The sequence below is a fragment of the Pan paniscus genome, chromosome 15 (genome assembly GCF_029289425.2).
Source record: "Pan paniscus chromosome 15, NHGRI_mPanPan1-v2.0_pri, whole genome shotgun sequence".
Lineage (NCBI taxonomy): Eukaryota > Metazoa > Chordata > Mammalia > Primates > Hominidae > Pan > Pan paniscus.
This window is the reverse complement of record NC_073264.2, coordinates 103,303,961-103,320,679: the sequence shown is the minus strand read 5'-3', so window position 1 is coordinate 103,320,679 and position 16,719 is coordinate 103,303,961. Positions and strand designations below refer to the sequence as shown.

General features: G+C 43.8%; 1 protein-coding gene across 28 annotated transcripts in view; it reads right to left on the bottom strand.

Annotated features, from left to right (window-relative positions):
- WDR20 (WD repeat domain 20) overlaps positions 1-16,719 on the bottom strand; it is an 83,877-nt gene that overhangs the window by 55,325 nt on the left and 11,833 nt on the right. The window contains exon 2 of one of the 28 annotated variants that reach the window (XM_055098031.2): positions 7,239-16,383. The exons of the other annotated variants lie outside the window; for them this stretch is intronic. Within the exon in view, the coding sequence (XP_054954006.1) occupies positions 16,141-16,383 (243 nt within the window). The 3' untranslated portion in view covers positions 7,239-16,140. Of the gene's footprint in view, positions 1-7,238; positions 16,384-16,719 lie in introns of those variants that run through there. 28 annotated transcript variants of the gene reach the window in all.

Genomic DNA, 16,719 nt, shown 5'->3' with positions numbered 1-16,719 from the left:
TCTTGAGTTTTCCAATTTTCTACAATAAACTACTCTATTTTTATCTTTGGGGGGAAAAATTTTTCCTTTTTACTGCTGCCAATTAAGAAAAAATTCCCACACAGCAAATTGATTTAGTGATTTGAATGATTAACAGGCTTGCCTTCTAAAAAAGCTCCTAAACTAGGCAGATTTCTCAGGTCTTTCTTTCATGCCTGTACCTGTTTGTTACCAGTGCTATGGTAAGATATGGGAGATGTATGGGAAATGGGGGGAAGAGAGAAATACAGTAGAGAGAAATGAGGGGTACAAATAACCACCTGCTGTTCTTTAAATATATCATGTCACCAAACACAGATGAGAAAGATCAGGCGAACAACTGTTCATTGAAAATATTTAACCAAATACCTACTGCATACAATATGCTTACCATAGCAGTCTGCCCACTGTCAATAAGTAAATGACAAAGTCCCTTGTATATTTATCCATTCATTCAAATATTTATGAAATACCTATAATGCATCAAAGGCACTGAGCTAGCATGCAGAATAGACAGGAGTTCAGCAATCAATCAGATAAAATCAGCCCTCAATAGTTTGCAATCTAGTTTGGTGGGTAGGGAGTAAAGAGACATTACATTTCAATTTCTTATTTAATTACTACCGTGGCATGCATTAGAGAGGCAACTTGGTAGACGGTAACAGGGAGACCGGACCTAGCCTGAAGGTCAGGGTAAAAGGCTTGGACAAAATTACATATGAGCTAAGATTTTAAGGAGTAGGAGTTAAACAGATGAAGGGGCAGAGAGTGAGGAATAGAAGCACATTCCAGGCAAAGGAAACAGTATATTAAGAAGAATCTAGGCTGGGCACGGTGGCTCACAACTATTATCCCAGTGCTTTGGAGGCCAAGGCAGGAGGACAGCTTGAGGCCAGGAATTAGAGACCAGCCTAGGCAACATGGCGAGAGCTTGTCTCTAAAAAAATAAGAAAGAAAAAAATTAGCCGAGTGTGGCGGCACATGTCCACAGTCCTAGCTACTTGGAAGGCTAAGGCAGGAGGATAGCTTAAGCCCAAGGAGTTTGAGGTTACCGGTGGGCTATGACTGCAGCACTGCACTCCAGCCTGGAAGACAAAGCAAGACCCTGTGTCAAATAAATAAATAAATAAGAAGAAGAATCTATGTAAAAAAAGGTTAAGGTTTGTGAGAGGAATTAAAAGGAAGCCAGCAAGTCAGAAAGATATAATGAAGGGAAGAGTGACTGATAAGGTAGGCAAGGGGTAGTTTCATGCAGGGCTTGTACGCTGTGTTGGGAATTTAGTCTTTCATGCTAAAAGCAACAGGAACCACTGAAAGATTTTCAAGCCTGGGAGTGACAATCAGATTCACATTTTTAAAGATCACTGACTGCTCTCCAGAGAATAGATTAGAGGGAGCAACAGTGGACCAGGAGACCAGTCAGAGGCTGTACAGTGCCCAGGTGAGATGAGTGAGGGCAGTGAAAACAAAAGCAGATGTAGTCAAGATATATACTTCAGAGAGAAAATCAATAGGAATTAGTGATAGAGTGAAAGCAGGTGGAGGGAGTGAGGTAAAGGAAAAGACAGTCTCATGAGTGACAAGATAGTAAGGCATATAAAGACATTCCATGCAAATAGTAACCAAAATAAACTGTCCAATCCTCAAAACAAAATTAGGGCAAAAACAAATAGAGATAATGAAGAGTATAGTATACCAACACAAAGAACAATGCACAGACTAACAATTTTGAATTTAATATAAAGCAAAACTGGCAAAGAGAAACTGTCAAGTCCAGAATCACAATGAGATATTTATAACACATCTATCAGAAACTGATAAATAAGAGGGGCAGTCATAAAAATAGTAATGATATGGACATGTGAACAGTATTACAAACTTCATCAAACATGCATGCACAGATATATGTCACCTTCAGCCTAACAGATAAGGAATATACATCCTTTTAAAAAGATATGGAATGGTTTAACTAGGTTACAAAGAAAGACTCACCAAATCTCAAACAACCAATATCATAAAAACATATTCCATGACCACACAATGCAAATAAATTAACCAGTTAAAAAAAATTAAACAGCATAGAAACTTAAAAATGCTTGCTTAGGGGAGGCTGAGACGGGCAGATCGCTTGAGCTCAGGAGTTCGAGATCAGCTTGGGCAACGGCAAAACCCGGTCTCTGCCAGGCGTGGTGGTACATGCCTATAGTCCAGTCTGGGGGTAAGAAGGGGGGTAGGGGATGGGGGAATCACTTGAGCCCAAGAGGCGAAGGTTGCAGTGAGCCGTGATGATGTCACTGTACTCCAGCCTGGGTGACCAAGTGAGACCCTGTCTTTAAAAAAAAGAAAATCACTTGCTTAGAACTCAAAGATTAAGGAGAGAATAAAAATGGAAATAACAAACTAGGCCTGGTCCAGTGGCTCATGCTGGTAATCCCAGCACTTCAGGAGGCCGAGGCAGGCAGACTGCTTGAGCCCAGGAGTTGGAGACCAGCCTGGGCAATATGATGAAACCCTGTCTCTACTAAAAAAAAATAAAAAATTAGCTAGGCATAGTGGCACGTGCCTGTAGTCCCAGCTACTTGGGAGGCTGAGGTGGGAGGATCGCCTGAGCCTGGGAGGTCAAGGCTGCAGAGAGTTGTGATCGAACCACTGCACTCCAGCCTGAGCAACAGAGTGAGACCCTGTCTCCAAAAAAAAAGGAAAAGAAAAGAAAAAGAAACAAAAAATTAGGTCTTGACATGCTGAAGACTATTATTTAATACCACAATGATTATACCCACACAGCTAACATACAAGAAGCTCCTCAAACAACACTTAGAGGGAATGTTACAGCCTTGAGCCACCATTAAAAAGCAAGAAAGGATGAACACGTTTTCAATTCAGTAAGCTAGAAAAAGAACAGAGTAAACCTAAAGAAAGGAAATAAAGATGACAGACATTCACAAAACAGAAAGCAGATACTAGCTGACTCTGAAAAAAATTTTAATTGACAAACTCTTATAAGTCTGTTCAAGAAAAAAATTAAAATACGAACGAAGGGGTGAAGCTAAAGCTGGTGACTGAACCCAGCAGCCACCCAAGCAGCAGCAGAAAAATGACAGTGCACAGGAGCTCTGGAGCTGAGGAGGGAGAGCCACAGTTCCACCCAAATATCACCACACCCATGACTGGAGCTGAGGAGGGGAGAGCCACAGTTCCACCCAAAAATGACCACACCCACGACTGGAAACAGGTGGTCCAGAAAGCAAAAGGCAACTGAGTGGGAAAAGGAACTGGCAAAAACCACTCTCAAGAAGGCAGATCTTAAGCTGCCAGTGGCAGAGATGGAACTCTGCCGGAGCATATGTCGTAGAAGTTTTAATTGCCCTAACAAACTAACTTGCGCTTTCACAGGAATACCTGCTGTATTAATTTATTGCAATAAATAGTTTTTCCTTTGGTGATGGAGAAAAGGCACAAGAAACAATTTTAGGAACAAAAAGGAAATATGACTTCTGATATAGCAGAAACTTATAATGGAAAAGAAAAGGGAAGAGGACTGAGCAATTAAATCCAATAGTTAAATTCTAGGTAGAGTAGAAAGAACTAGCAAAGGAGGTGAAGTACTGAGTGGGTCAAAAATGTATAAAAAAAAGTTGAGGTTAAAATGTCAAGACAAAGAATGTTTCAATAAAGAGAAGATGATCAATTGTGTCAAATGCTGCTGAGAGGTCAAGGAAGTTGTGGGCCAAGCGGTGTCCAATGGATCTGGCAACATGAAGTTGAGTCATCAGTATCCTGGAGAAATTAGAGCAGTGAGAAGCAAGGCCATACTGCAGTAGAAGGCTGTTTCTATCTGAATTAGCGATTTTGGAGCTAAACCATTTCAGCTGATGACAAGATCCCGCATGTCACTGTGGGAGAGAGTGCCAGAGGTGGACTAGAGGAGATTAGTAGGGTGGACATGGAAGCCAAGAAAGCTAGCAGCCAAGGTACTCGCTGGGCCATGTGATGAAGATGAAACCACCCAAGATGATGGCGGGAACTGGAGTGGAAAGGAAGGCTGTGAGTCAGGCACTGGAGTCTTCAATGATCAAAAGTGGCTGGGAAGTCAATATATGGCCATGAGGAAGAGAGAGAAAGGTGTCGTGAGTCTAAGGGTAGAGGCTCCAAAGGGATGCCAGGAGTGGTAAATGGACCAAAGCCTGGTCTAATCTGGCACTTCCAGTGTATCAGTCAGGGTTCTGTGAAGCCTTTCCAGCTCAACTTGTGAGATACTCTCTGAGCTCCCTGGCAAAGTCAGACTGCTGCCACATCAAGGAAAGCCCTGAGCACAACAGCCACCATTTTTAAATTAGCTGAGCTAATAATGCCTTCAGTCTTGCTAACTACGTGTACACCGATTCTATAATTTAAAGGGAGGAAAAAGGCAATGTAAGGAGTAGTGTAATTCTTGCAACTAATAGGAAAGAAGTAGAGACAGCAGCAAAGCCACATGCTTCTGGAAGGGAGAGTGCAAGCATTTTCTCCAGGACACCAGGATAGGGAAAGCAAAACTTCCAAACAAAGCTAGTTTCAGGCAATGAAGACACTATGTAAAGCTTCCTTCTCGGTTATCCCAAAAGAATTCTAACAACATAAGATTGGAGGTTGTGACTGTCTTACTCCATTTTCTGCTGCTATTAACAGAATACCACAGACTAATTTTTTTTTTTTTTTGAGACAGAGTCTTGCTCTGTCACCCAGGCTGGAGTGCAGCGGCGCAATCTAGGCTCACTGTAGCCTCTGCCCACTGGGTTCCAGCAATTCTCCTGCCTCAGCCTCCTGGGTAGCCGGGATTACAGGTGCACGCCACCACGCCTGGCTAATTTTTGTATTTTTGGTAGAGACACGGTTTCGCCATGTTGGCCAGGCTGGTCTCCAACTCCTGACCTCAGGTGATCCGCCCGCCTCAGCCTCCCAAAGTGCTGGGATTACAGGTGTGAGCCACTGTGCCTGGCCAGACTGAGTAATTTATAAACAAGTTTATTTGGCTCACGGTTCTGATGGCTGGGTACTCCAAGAATATGGTGCTGGTATCTGGTGGAAGTCATCCCATGGCAGAAGCAGAAGCAAGTGCCCAACACAGAGACAGGAAATTGGCCAACTTGTTTTTATGTCAAACCCAGTCTCATAATAACTAACCCACTCCCTCAATAATGGCATTAATCCATTCGTAAGGGCAGAGCCTTCATGGTCTCATCAGCCCTTAAAGGCCCCATGTCAATTAAATCCTAAAATGAGTTTTGGAGGGAACAGATATTGAAATCATAGCAATGACTAATTTTGAAAAGCCTCTCAATCAATGCAAAAGGGCTAGCAAGCCTCTGTCTGTGAGTTCCAGTCACCAGCAGATAATTTTGGCTTGTGAAAGGGATTTTGAAAGATTATCTAAGAGCCTGGCAAGGTGGCTCACGCCTGTAATCCCAGCACTTTGGGAGGCTGAGGCAGGCAGATACCTTGAGTCCAGTAATTCAAGACCAGCCTGGGCTACATGGCAAAACCCTGTCTCTACAAAAAACACAAAAATTAGCTGGGCATGGTGATACACACCTGTAGTCACAACTGTTTGGGAGACTGTGGGAGGTTGGCTTGAGCCCAGGAGGCAGAGGTTGCAGTGAGCTGAGATCACACTGCACTCCAGCCTGGGCAACAAAGCGAGAGAGTGTGAGAGAGCGAGAGAGTGTGAGAGAGTGAGACAGCGTGAGAGAGCAAGAGAAAGAAAGAAAAAGAAAGAAAGAGAGAGAGAGAAAGAAAGATTATCTGATGTATTCAAGTGAGTCCTTGTTGGAGGACTATAATTTCAACAAATTAGTTCCAATTTTGTTCAACTTAAAAATGAACATAATGTGCCTACTACATACAGGCACTTATTGATATGATCAATAAGATATGGTTTCTTCCCTCAAGATTCACAGTCCAGTAGGGTAAACAGAGATTCAAACAAAAAATTCCAATATTGTGTGAAAAGGTGGCAGCTCAATCATAGTAGTCAAACAGCAAGGGCAAAGGAAAGACAGGTTTAAACCACGAAACAGTACAATGCAGTCAAAGGTGCACTCAATGTGCCAATTCCAGTGTGTTGTATTCCCTGCTGTACCGGTTCTCCTATGAGCTTGTCTCGAGAAAAGAACTATGTCTATTACATCTGGGTCCCAATACCTAGACCAGTGCAAGACCTCAGTGTAGTTTGCATTTCTTACTCGCCTATCCAATATCTACTTACAGATCATTCTCCTATCTACTATCTCATACCCCAACTCCAAAGTAGTCTCCAGAGCAATCAAGTTGTTGGGTAATCCAATCTCTTTGCTAAAGGTATGGGTTAGTAAAGACTGGGTTAACCAGTGTGTATTTCCTTGGCCGCAGGAATGGGCTGGTTAATCCAATTTGGAACAACAAGTCAAAGAAGGAGGTTTGGTAAAGGCTTCTATAAAATAAGCTTCCTTATTTTTATGACAGCCTGATTAGAAGAGCTGTTCATTCTCATCCTGGATATTAGCTCTCATTTTGGTCTATGTGGTACAGTGATGTGAAGCCTAACATTTCCACCACTGTTTTGCCACCTAAACCGGGCTGAAACACGGTAGAAAGCAGAACCAATGGAATCTCAGCAAAACGGAGCTGGCATCCCAAACCATGCCTGAAGCCCACTGTACCTGTGGAATTTTCAGTGACATACACCAATACACCCCTTTAAAATTTAAACAGTTTGAATGGGTTTCCTGTTACTTGTAAACCACAACATTCCTAAGTATGCTAAATGCTAAAACACACTAGTGAACCCAGCATGGGCAATATGGCGAAACCCTGTCTATACAAAAAATACAAAAATTAAACGGGCACGGTGGCTCGAGCCTGTAGTCCCAGCTACTCAGGAGGCTGAGGTCAAAGAGTTGCTTGAGACCAGGAGGCTGAAGCTACAGTAAGCCATGATCGCACCACTGCACTCCAGCCTGGGTGACAGAGAGAGATCCTGTCTTAAAAAAAAAAAAATAGCTGAGCATGGTGCTAGGCACCTGTAATCCCAGCTACTTGGGAGGCTGAGGCAGGAGGACTGCTTGAACCCGGGAGGCGGAGGTTGCAGTGAACCAAGATTGTGCCACGGCACTCTAGCCTGGGCGACTGAGTGAGACTCTGCCTCAAAAAAAAAAAAAAAAAAAAAAAAAATATATATATATATATATATATATATGCAGTTATGCTTTGACCCAGTGTATCCACTGGAAATTTATCATACATGTGGAAATTTATCATACATGTGAGGAAATGATCCTCCTCTGGAAATTTATCATACATGTGAGGTTATTCACTGCAGCATTATTCTTTTTTTTTTTTTTTTTTTTTTTGAGACAGAGTCTTGCCCTGTCGCCCAGGCTGCAGTCATCTCGGCTCACTGCAAGCTCCGCTCGCTAAGTTCACGCCATTCTCCTGCCTCAGCCTCCCGAGTAGCTGGGAATACAGGTGCCCGCTACTACACCTGGCTAATTTTTTTTTTTGTATATTTAGTAGAGATGGGGTTTCACCGTGTTAGCCAGGATGGTCTTGATCTCCTGACCTTGTGATCCACCTGCCTCAGCCTCCCAAAGTGCTGGGATTATGGGCGTGAGCCACCGCGCCCGGCCATTATTCATATTTTTTAAAGGGATCATCAATCAATCAAGAGTGATGTTGTCAAATAAATTATGGTACATCCACAGCATGGAGTACAAAGCAATGACAAGAAAGAGTGAAGCTCTCTTTTACTAATATGGAAACATCTCCAATATAGATCATTAAGCAGAAAAAACAAGATGCAAAATACCATACACAGTATGTTCCCTCAATTCCTTCCCATCTCTGCTCAAATGTTGTCTTATTCGTGTAACAACAAAAGAATAAGTCAAAAACAAATAAAATATTATCTGTAGTTAGAGGAAGGGAGCTAGGAGGGGGAAGGAGGACAGGACTAGAAGACAGACCTCTCTGAATATAACCTTGTTCTATATGCTGCAACCATGTAAATGTTCTGCATAATTGAAATATAAAATTAAATTTTAAAACCAATCTCTCCTGTTCTAAAACTAGACTACAGTGATAATTGTACAACTCAATAAATTACTAAAAATCATTCAATTGTACACTTAAAACAGATAGCAAGAAGAAATAATTTGAGCGCATTCAAGTTTTTTGTTTGTTTTTAGAGACAGGGTTTCGCTCCGTTACTCAGGGTAGAGTGCAGTGGTATGATCATAGCTCACTGAAGCGTTGAATTCCTGGGCTTAAGCCATCCTATCGCCTCAGCCTCCCAAGTAGCAGGACTACAGATGTGTACCACCATGCCTGACTAGTTTTTAAATTTTTTGTAAAGACAGGGTCTCACAATGTTGCCCAGGCTGGTCTCAAATTCCTGGTCTTAAGTGATCCTCCCACCTCAGCCTCCCAAAACTGGATCAAGGTTTTTATTTTTTTGGAGACAGGCTCTTCCTCTGTTGCCTAGGCTGGAGTGCAATGGCTTGATCTCGGTTCACTACAACCTCTGTTTCCCCAGCTCAAATGATCCTCCCACCTCAGCTTTCCAAGTAGCTGGGACTACAGGCACAGGTCACCACTCCTCGTTGATCTTTTCAAAAAATTTTAATAGAGATGAGGTCTGTTTTGCCCAGGCTGGTCTCAAACTCCTGAGATAAAGCAATCTGCCCACCTCAGCCTCCCACAGTGTTGGGATTACCGGCGTGCGCCACCGCACCCAGCTGGATTAAGTTTTAAGAGGCGGTGAAACAATCAAAGAAAGCTAGTAAAGACCAGTGCCTCTTCAACTTTAGTGTGTACCTGAAACACTTGAGGATTGTCTTAGAATGCAGATTTAATTCAGTAAATGGGGCCAATATTCTGCACTTCCAACAGGCTCCCAGGTGACCGCTGATGATGCTGATGTAGCTCTGTGGATCACACTTTGAGGGCTGAGACAATTTAAACAACTAGAGGTGCTTTGCTCTAAGAAGTAGCTGAGAAATGGGCCAGCAGCAACTGTAGGCACATGACCCATAGAAAATGAGTGGGTGGGCTGGGTGCGGTGGCTCATGCCTGTCATCCCAGCACTTTGGGAGGATGAAGCAGGACCACTGGAGCCCAGGAGTTCAAGACCAGCCTGGGTAACATAGTGAGACTCCATCTCTACAAAAAATGTAAAAATTAGCCAGGGGTGTGGTGGTGCACCCTTTTAGTCCCAGCTACTTGGGAGTGTGAGGTGGGAGGATCGCTTGAGGCCAGGAGTTTAAGGTTGCGGTGAGCTTTGATCACATTACTACACTACAGTCTGGGTGACTGAGAGAGACCCTGCCTTAAAAAAAAGAAAGAAAATCAGTGGGTGTCAGAAAGAGTCTCTCCCACTGACAACTGTTTTAAAATGAGAGAAACAGCGACACGTTTGCAGGAAACAGAGAATACCGATTAGCCAAAATGAGGTGGGATTTAGCAAACGAGTCGGGGAGGTGACTTTAGACAGGGGCAGAGCTCTTCCTTAACAATAGAAGGGAAGGCATCCGGTACAGATGCCAGAAGCTGAGATGTGAGGGTAGAAATCTGGAGAAATTCTCTTTTGACTGTTTAATTGTTCTAAGTGAAATAAGAAGTACAGTCATCAACTAAGAATAAGGATAGGGAAGTAGGTTATTGAAGATCTGAGGACAAAGTTGTAAAATTGTCATCTAGGCTGGGCACAGTGGCTAATGCCTGTAATCTCAACACTTTGGGAGGCCAAGGTGGGCGGATCATAAGGTCAGGAGTTTGAGACCAGCCTGACCAACATGGTGAAACCCCGTCTCTACTTAAAATACAAAAATTAGCCAGGCGTGGTGGTACATGCCTGTAATCTCAGCTACTCAGGAGGCTGAGGCAGGGGAATCGCTTGAACCCAGGAGGCAGAGATTGCAGTGAGCCGAGATCACGCCATTGCACTCCAGCCTGGGCAACAAGAGTGAGACTCCATCTTAAAAAAAAAAAATTGTCATCTAGAAGGGTGGGGTCAGTGTGGTGCAACTGCTTGTCAGCACCATGCACCCCTCCAAGGTGATGGTTCTGAATCTTAGGGGAGTGTAGGCAGCACAGATGTGCTATCCTTCAACCACATGCAGGGCACACGTGCAGATGTGCAGTAGGCAGAGGATTCACTTTAGCCAAGACTGGGATCGAGTGTGTATACGAGGGGCGTTATAATGATTGCTCACTGCACTGGAACAGGGGTAATGCTTGAGACAGTGGCAGTGAGGCAGGGCTGAAAACATTGAGAGAGGAAGGGAAGCGATAGCACCCCGAGACAGCACTGATACAATCTGATGACTTCAGCCCTAAAGGAGGACAATACACTAATGTAGTACATTACTTTGGAACTAGCACCAAAAGAAAATACATTTTAAGACACACTTTTTAAATCATACTAAGAATTCTAAAAGAGGCCAACATTTAAATGACCACTAAGGAAGATAATCCTACCCTCCCCAAGCCTTGCACAAGCTTCAGCCCTCACACTGCAGCTCACATTCCCAGAAGGAGCCATCAGCTGCCACATCCTTAGGCCTTGAACTTCTAGTTCTCTTGGTTTAGAATCCCCTCCCCTTTCAGCTGACCCACCATCTGAATTCAAATGACACCTTATTAAATCTTCTCTAAAGTTCCTGCTGCAATTGAGACAAATATTACACTGTCATCACCTACTATCTGAACCAAATGGAACAGAGTCCACCTTGTGGAGTGGTTCTTGTATTCTGCCCTCTAGTTAGGGCAGCAAGAATGATCAGGAAGAAGAAAAATGAAGCAAAAAGCATGGCCAGCTTAGAATTCTAGATAAGCAACTGCTGAGTGAAAGTACCACAAGAGAGCTCTTCATGGAGCTAAAAGTTACACTTCACAGAACATAAGAAACGAGTCACCCTTCTTATATTCAATCACACATGAGATTACTAAAGAAGTTAAGTGAAGACTTATCTAAATCACGGTGCTTAAACTTTCTGTGCCATGGACTCCTTACAATTGTTTTTTGTTGTTTTAGAGACAGGGTTTCTGTTGCCCAGGCTGGAGTGCAGTGGTGTGACCATGACTCACTGCAGCCTCAACCTCCTGGGTTCAAGTGATCCTCCCACCTCAGCCTCTTGTAGCTGGGACAACAGGCATGTGCCACAATGCCCGATAATTTTTAAAAATTTTTTGCGAGATGGGGGTCTCACAGTGTTGCCCAGGCTGGCCTCAAACTCCTGGCCTCAAACAATCCTCCCACCTCAGCCCCAATAATTTTTATTTTATTTATTTTTTATTTTGAGACGGAGTCTTGCTCTATCACCCAAGATGGAGTGCAACGGCACAATCTCAGCTCACTCAACCTCCGCCTCCCAGGTTCAAGCGATTCTCCTGCCTTAGCCTCCCAAGTTTCTGTGATTACAGGTGCCTGCTACCACGCCCAGCTAGTTTTTGTATTTTAAGAAGGGGTTTCACCATGTTGGTCAGGCTGGTCTCGAATTCCTGCCTCAGATAATCCGCCCACCTCAGCCTTCCAAAGTGCTAGGATTACAGGCATGAGCCACCGCACCTGGCCCCGATAGTTTTTAAATGCATAAATCTATAAAAGAAATCTATGGCCAGGCATGGTGGCTCAGACCTATAATCCCAGGACTCTGGGAGGCCAGAGCAGAAGGGTCACTTGAGCCCAGGAAGTCAAGGCTGCAGTGAGACCCGGTTTCCAAAAAAAAAATTCTACATTAAAGTACAGTTGTATTATACTAAATAACTATAACTTTTCAAAAATTTCTTAATTACATATTGAATAACAAGATCTAATGGGGCCAGGCGCAGTGGCTCACGCCTGCAATCCCAGCACTTTGGGAGGCCGAGGCGGGCAGATCACGAGGTCAGGAGATCGAGACCATCCTGGCTAACACGGCGAAACCCCATCTCTGCTAAAAACACAAAAAAATGAGCTGGGCATGGGGGTGGGTGCCTGTAGTCCCAGCTACTCCGGAGGCTGAGGCAGGAGAATGGCGTGAACCCGGGAGGTGGAGCTTGCAGTGAGCCAAGATCATGCCACTGCACTCCAGCCTGGGGCACAGACCAAGACTCCGTCCCAAAAAAAAAAAAAAAGATCTAATGGTAATTTCAAAGTAGTGATGGATGTAAATGATATTTGACACACATACAACAACCACAATGTGATATGAAAACATCTGTGGGCCGGGAGTGCTGCCTCTGCCTCATGCCTCTAATCCCAATGCTTTGGGAGGCCGAGGTGGGAGGTTCGCATGAGCCCAGGAGTTCAACACCAGCCTAGGCTATAATATAGTGAGACTTTGTCTCCACAAAAAAAAAAAAAAAAAAAATTAAAAATTAGCCAAGCTTCATGTAGACCCATCTACCTGAGAAAGTCAGGTGGGAAGATCATTTGAGCCCAGGGGTGGAGGTTGCAGTGAGCCCACATCACACCACTGCACTCCAGCCTGGGTGACAGGGAGACCCTCTCAAAAAAAAAAAGGAAAAAATGTCTGTGATTTTCATTGATAATTGCCACAGGTCCCATTATTATTGTGATGTCTATATTCATAACTGAGGAACATGTTAAATGTCAGAGGTTAGTAAAATAAATAAATAAATAAATTTTTTAAGGTGAAATATTTTTCCCATTCAGGCTACCCTCTAAATTCTAGTCAGGCTAAGGAGCCCTAATGAGTCAATGCTGTCTAATAGAGCAGACATAGTCTGCACATCTACAAAGGGATGGAAAATGCTGAGCTCCTACATCTGCTTTCCCTTCTCCCCAGAGTCTCTTCAACCTTTGAAAATTCCCACACTGCTCTCCCAGTAATCTCTCTCTGGTCTCTCTAAGGCTGCTCTCCTTTCCCCATTCTTACCCAGTTCCCCCTTCTCCTTGCAGGGCTCCAGATGAAAGAAAACAGCAGTCAATTAGCAAGTCACATGTGAGAGATAGTAGAATGAGTCAGTTGCAGCCCTTTGGTATATCCTTGTATAACTAAAAGAAATATCTTACATTTGACAGTACCTTACCATTTCTGAAAGAGTGTTTATTAATTATCTCACTAATCCTAAAAAAACAGTGAAGTATGCAGGACAGATATTCTCATCTCTATTTACAAAAAATGAAACCCGAGGCTCTGAGAGGTTAAACAACCTGCTCAAAGTCACACAGATCATCGTACAAAAGGCAAAATATGCACTGTTGGAGCAATCTCAACCACTAAAAAGGCTCCAAACATGAGTTGGTCTATTTTAAACTCAGAACTGCTGGGATGGCAGCTTCAGGTTAATGCAGGGAGTAAAAGCTGGACAAAGTCACAAGTCTTTGTCCTATCAATTATTAATAATCCTATCAATTATTATCTATGTCCTTGAATCCATTTCTTCTTCCATAAAGTAGGAACAATAACAATAAATGACTGCCTGACCTTACCTCCCATAAAGCTCAACTAAAGTGCTCTATGTAAATGCTTTATAGACTGTGAAGTTATCATTCTCACCAATAATCAAGGACAGCATACAAACAAAAAGGCAACAAAGTATACACTCATTTATTCATTCAATAAATATTTCAGTGCCTGCAACATGCCAAGCACTGTTCTAGGTACCGAACAGGGGATACAATGATGAATAAGACAGAAAGGCTTATTCATGCTCTCAGGAAGCTTATGTTCAATAAGGAAGGTGAAAGAGACAGACAAATGCATACATAAGTAAACATGACAATACCAGTGCTATGGTCTGAATGTTTGTGTCCCCCCAAAATTCATTTGTTGAAACCTCATCACCAATGTGATAATATCAGGAGGTAGGGGCTTCTGGGTGATTAGATCATGGTGGTGTGGCTCCCATGGATGGGACTGGTGCCCTTATAAAAGAGGTCCCACAGAGCTGCCTTCCCCCTCCACCATGTGAGGACACAGTGAGTAGACACCAACCAGAAAGAGAGCCCTCACCAGATAATGAATCCGCCAACACCTTCATCTTGACTTCCCAGACTCCAGAACTGTGAGAAATACACTTCTGTTCTTTACAGGCTACCTAATCCATGGTATTTTGTTACAGTAGTCTGAGAGACTAAGACAACCAGTAGTAAGTAGTATATGAAAGATTTTTTCTTTTTTTGAGACAGGGTCTTGCTCTGTAACACAGGCTGGAATGCAGTAGCATGAGCACAGCTCACTGCAACCTCAAACTCCTATGCTCAAGAGATCCTCCCATCTCAGTCTCCCCTGGAACTACAGGTGCGTGCTACCACATCTAGCTCATTTAAAAAAATTTTTAACATAGTGAGACAAGGTCTCAAACTCTGGGCCTCAAGCAATCCTCCTGCTTCAGCATCCCAAAGTGCTGGGATTATAGGCATGAGCCACTGTACCCAGACAAAGGGTATTTAAAAGAGTGATGTTACTGAAGGTGGCCAATAGCTACCACAAATCGATGGTCAAGAGTAGGTTCTCTGATGGATGGTGACATTTCAGCTGTGATCTAAACAGCAAGAAGGAGCCAGCAATGCATAAAATAAGGGAGGTGAGCATTCCTAGTAGAGGAAGCAGTTAGTATAAAGAGGTTCTAGGGAGGGCACAGGTTGTACTAGCAAATCTCATCTAGCAGTGTATTAGGCTGTTTTTCCATTGCTACAAGGAAATACCTGAGACTGGGTAATTTATAAAGAAAGAGGTGGCCGGGCACGGTGGCTCACGCCTGTAATCCCAGCACTTTCGGAGGCTGAGGCGGGCAGATCATGAGGTTAGGAAATCGAGACCATCCTGGCTAACATGGTGAAACCCCATCTCTACTAAAAATACAAAAAATTAGCCAGGCGTGGTGGTGGGCGCCTGTAATCCCAGCTACTCCAGAGGCTGAGGCAGGAGAATGGCGTGAACCCAGGAGGCGGAGCTTGCAGTGAGCCGAGATCACACCGCTGCACTCCAGCCTGGGTGACAGAGCAAGACTCCATCTCAAAAAAAAAAAAAAAAAAAAAGAAAGAGGTTTCACTGGCTCATGGTTCTGCAACCTCTACAGGAAGCATAGTGCTGCCATCTACTCAGCTTCTATGGAGGCCTCAAGAAGCTTTCAATCATGGCAGAAGGTGAAGGGGGAGCAGGCACTTCACATGGAGAAAGAAGGTGCAAGAGGGAGACAAGGAAGTGCCACACACACTTTTAAACAGCTAGTTCTGGAGAGAACTCGTACTCACTAGCGTGAGGGCAGCACCAAGTAGATGGTGCTAAACCATTCCTGAGAAATCCACCCCTTGATCTAATCACCTCCCACCAGGCCCCACCTCCAATACTAGGGATTACTAATCAACATGAGATTTGGGCAGGGACCAGAGCTCCCAATGAGACTCCTAGTCCTGTGCTTACTGACAATATAAGTCCCTAGCTTATTGTTAAGCACTCTGGTTCTAGGGTTGAACAGAACTGGATTCAAACCCCAGGACAATGGCTTATTAGTTTTATAACCTATGCAAAGTATCCAGTTGCTACAAATCTCATTTTCTCACCTGTAAAATAAGGATACTAATAGTGTCTACTTTATAAGATTATTTGCAAAGATTTAACGAGATCATGGGGCCAGGTACGGTGGCTCACGCCTATAATCCCAGCACTTTGGGAGGCTGAGGCAGGTGGATCATGAGGGCAAGAGATCCAGGCCATCCTGACCAACATGGTGAAACCCCGTCTGTAGTAAAAATATGAAAATTGGCCGGGCATGGTGGCACACGCCTATAGTCCCAGCTACTCGGGAGTCTGAGGCAGGAGAATTGCTTGAACCTGGGAGGCGGAGGCTGCAGTGAGCCGAGATCACCCCACTGTACTCCAGCCTGGTGACAGAGCAAGACTCCGTCTCAAAAAAAAAAAAAAGAGAGATCCTGCATAATCTGTTAGCACAATGTCCATAATTATCCATAATCCACACTATTATTAACATGATTAATATGTTATTAATAATGTCAGCTATTACTATTATTACATGATCTCTTAAATCTTGCTGTCTTTCTTATCAATACTTCCAGGGATGTTCAGATCATTTCTTTATATCCGAGAGGAAGAAAAAGAGTACTCATGGGCCAGGGTTCAGTGGCTCACACCTATAATCCTACCACTTTGGGAGGCTGTGATGGGAGGATGATATCAGGTCAGGAGTCCAAGACCAGCCTGGGCAACATGGTGAAACCCTTTCTCTATAAAAAAATACAGAAATTAGCGGGGCATGGTGCCTATAGTCCCAGATACTCAGGAGGCTGAAGTGGGAAGATCCCTTGATCCCAGGAAGCGGAGGTTGCAGTGAGTTGAGATCGTGCCAGTGCACTCCAGCCTGGGCAACAGAGTGAGACCGACCCTGTGTTCAAAAACAAAAAAAGTAAAAATTAGCCAGGTGGGTGTGGGTGGTAGCATGCTCCTATAGACTCAGCTACTTGGAAGGCTGAGGCAGGAGGATTATTTGGGCCCAGAAGGTTGAGGCTGCAGTGAGCCATGATTGTGTCACTGCACTCCAGCCTAGGTGACAAAGTGAAATCTTGTTTCATTAAAAAAAAAAGAAAAAGGAAAAGAAAAGAGTACCCATGTCATATCTCTTCTATAAAATATTTCCTGGCCCAGCATGGTGGTTCATGCCTATAATCCCAACATTTTGGGAGGCCAAGGAAGGAAGATCGTTTGAACCCAGGCAAGACCA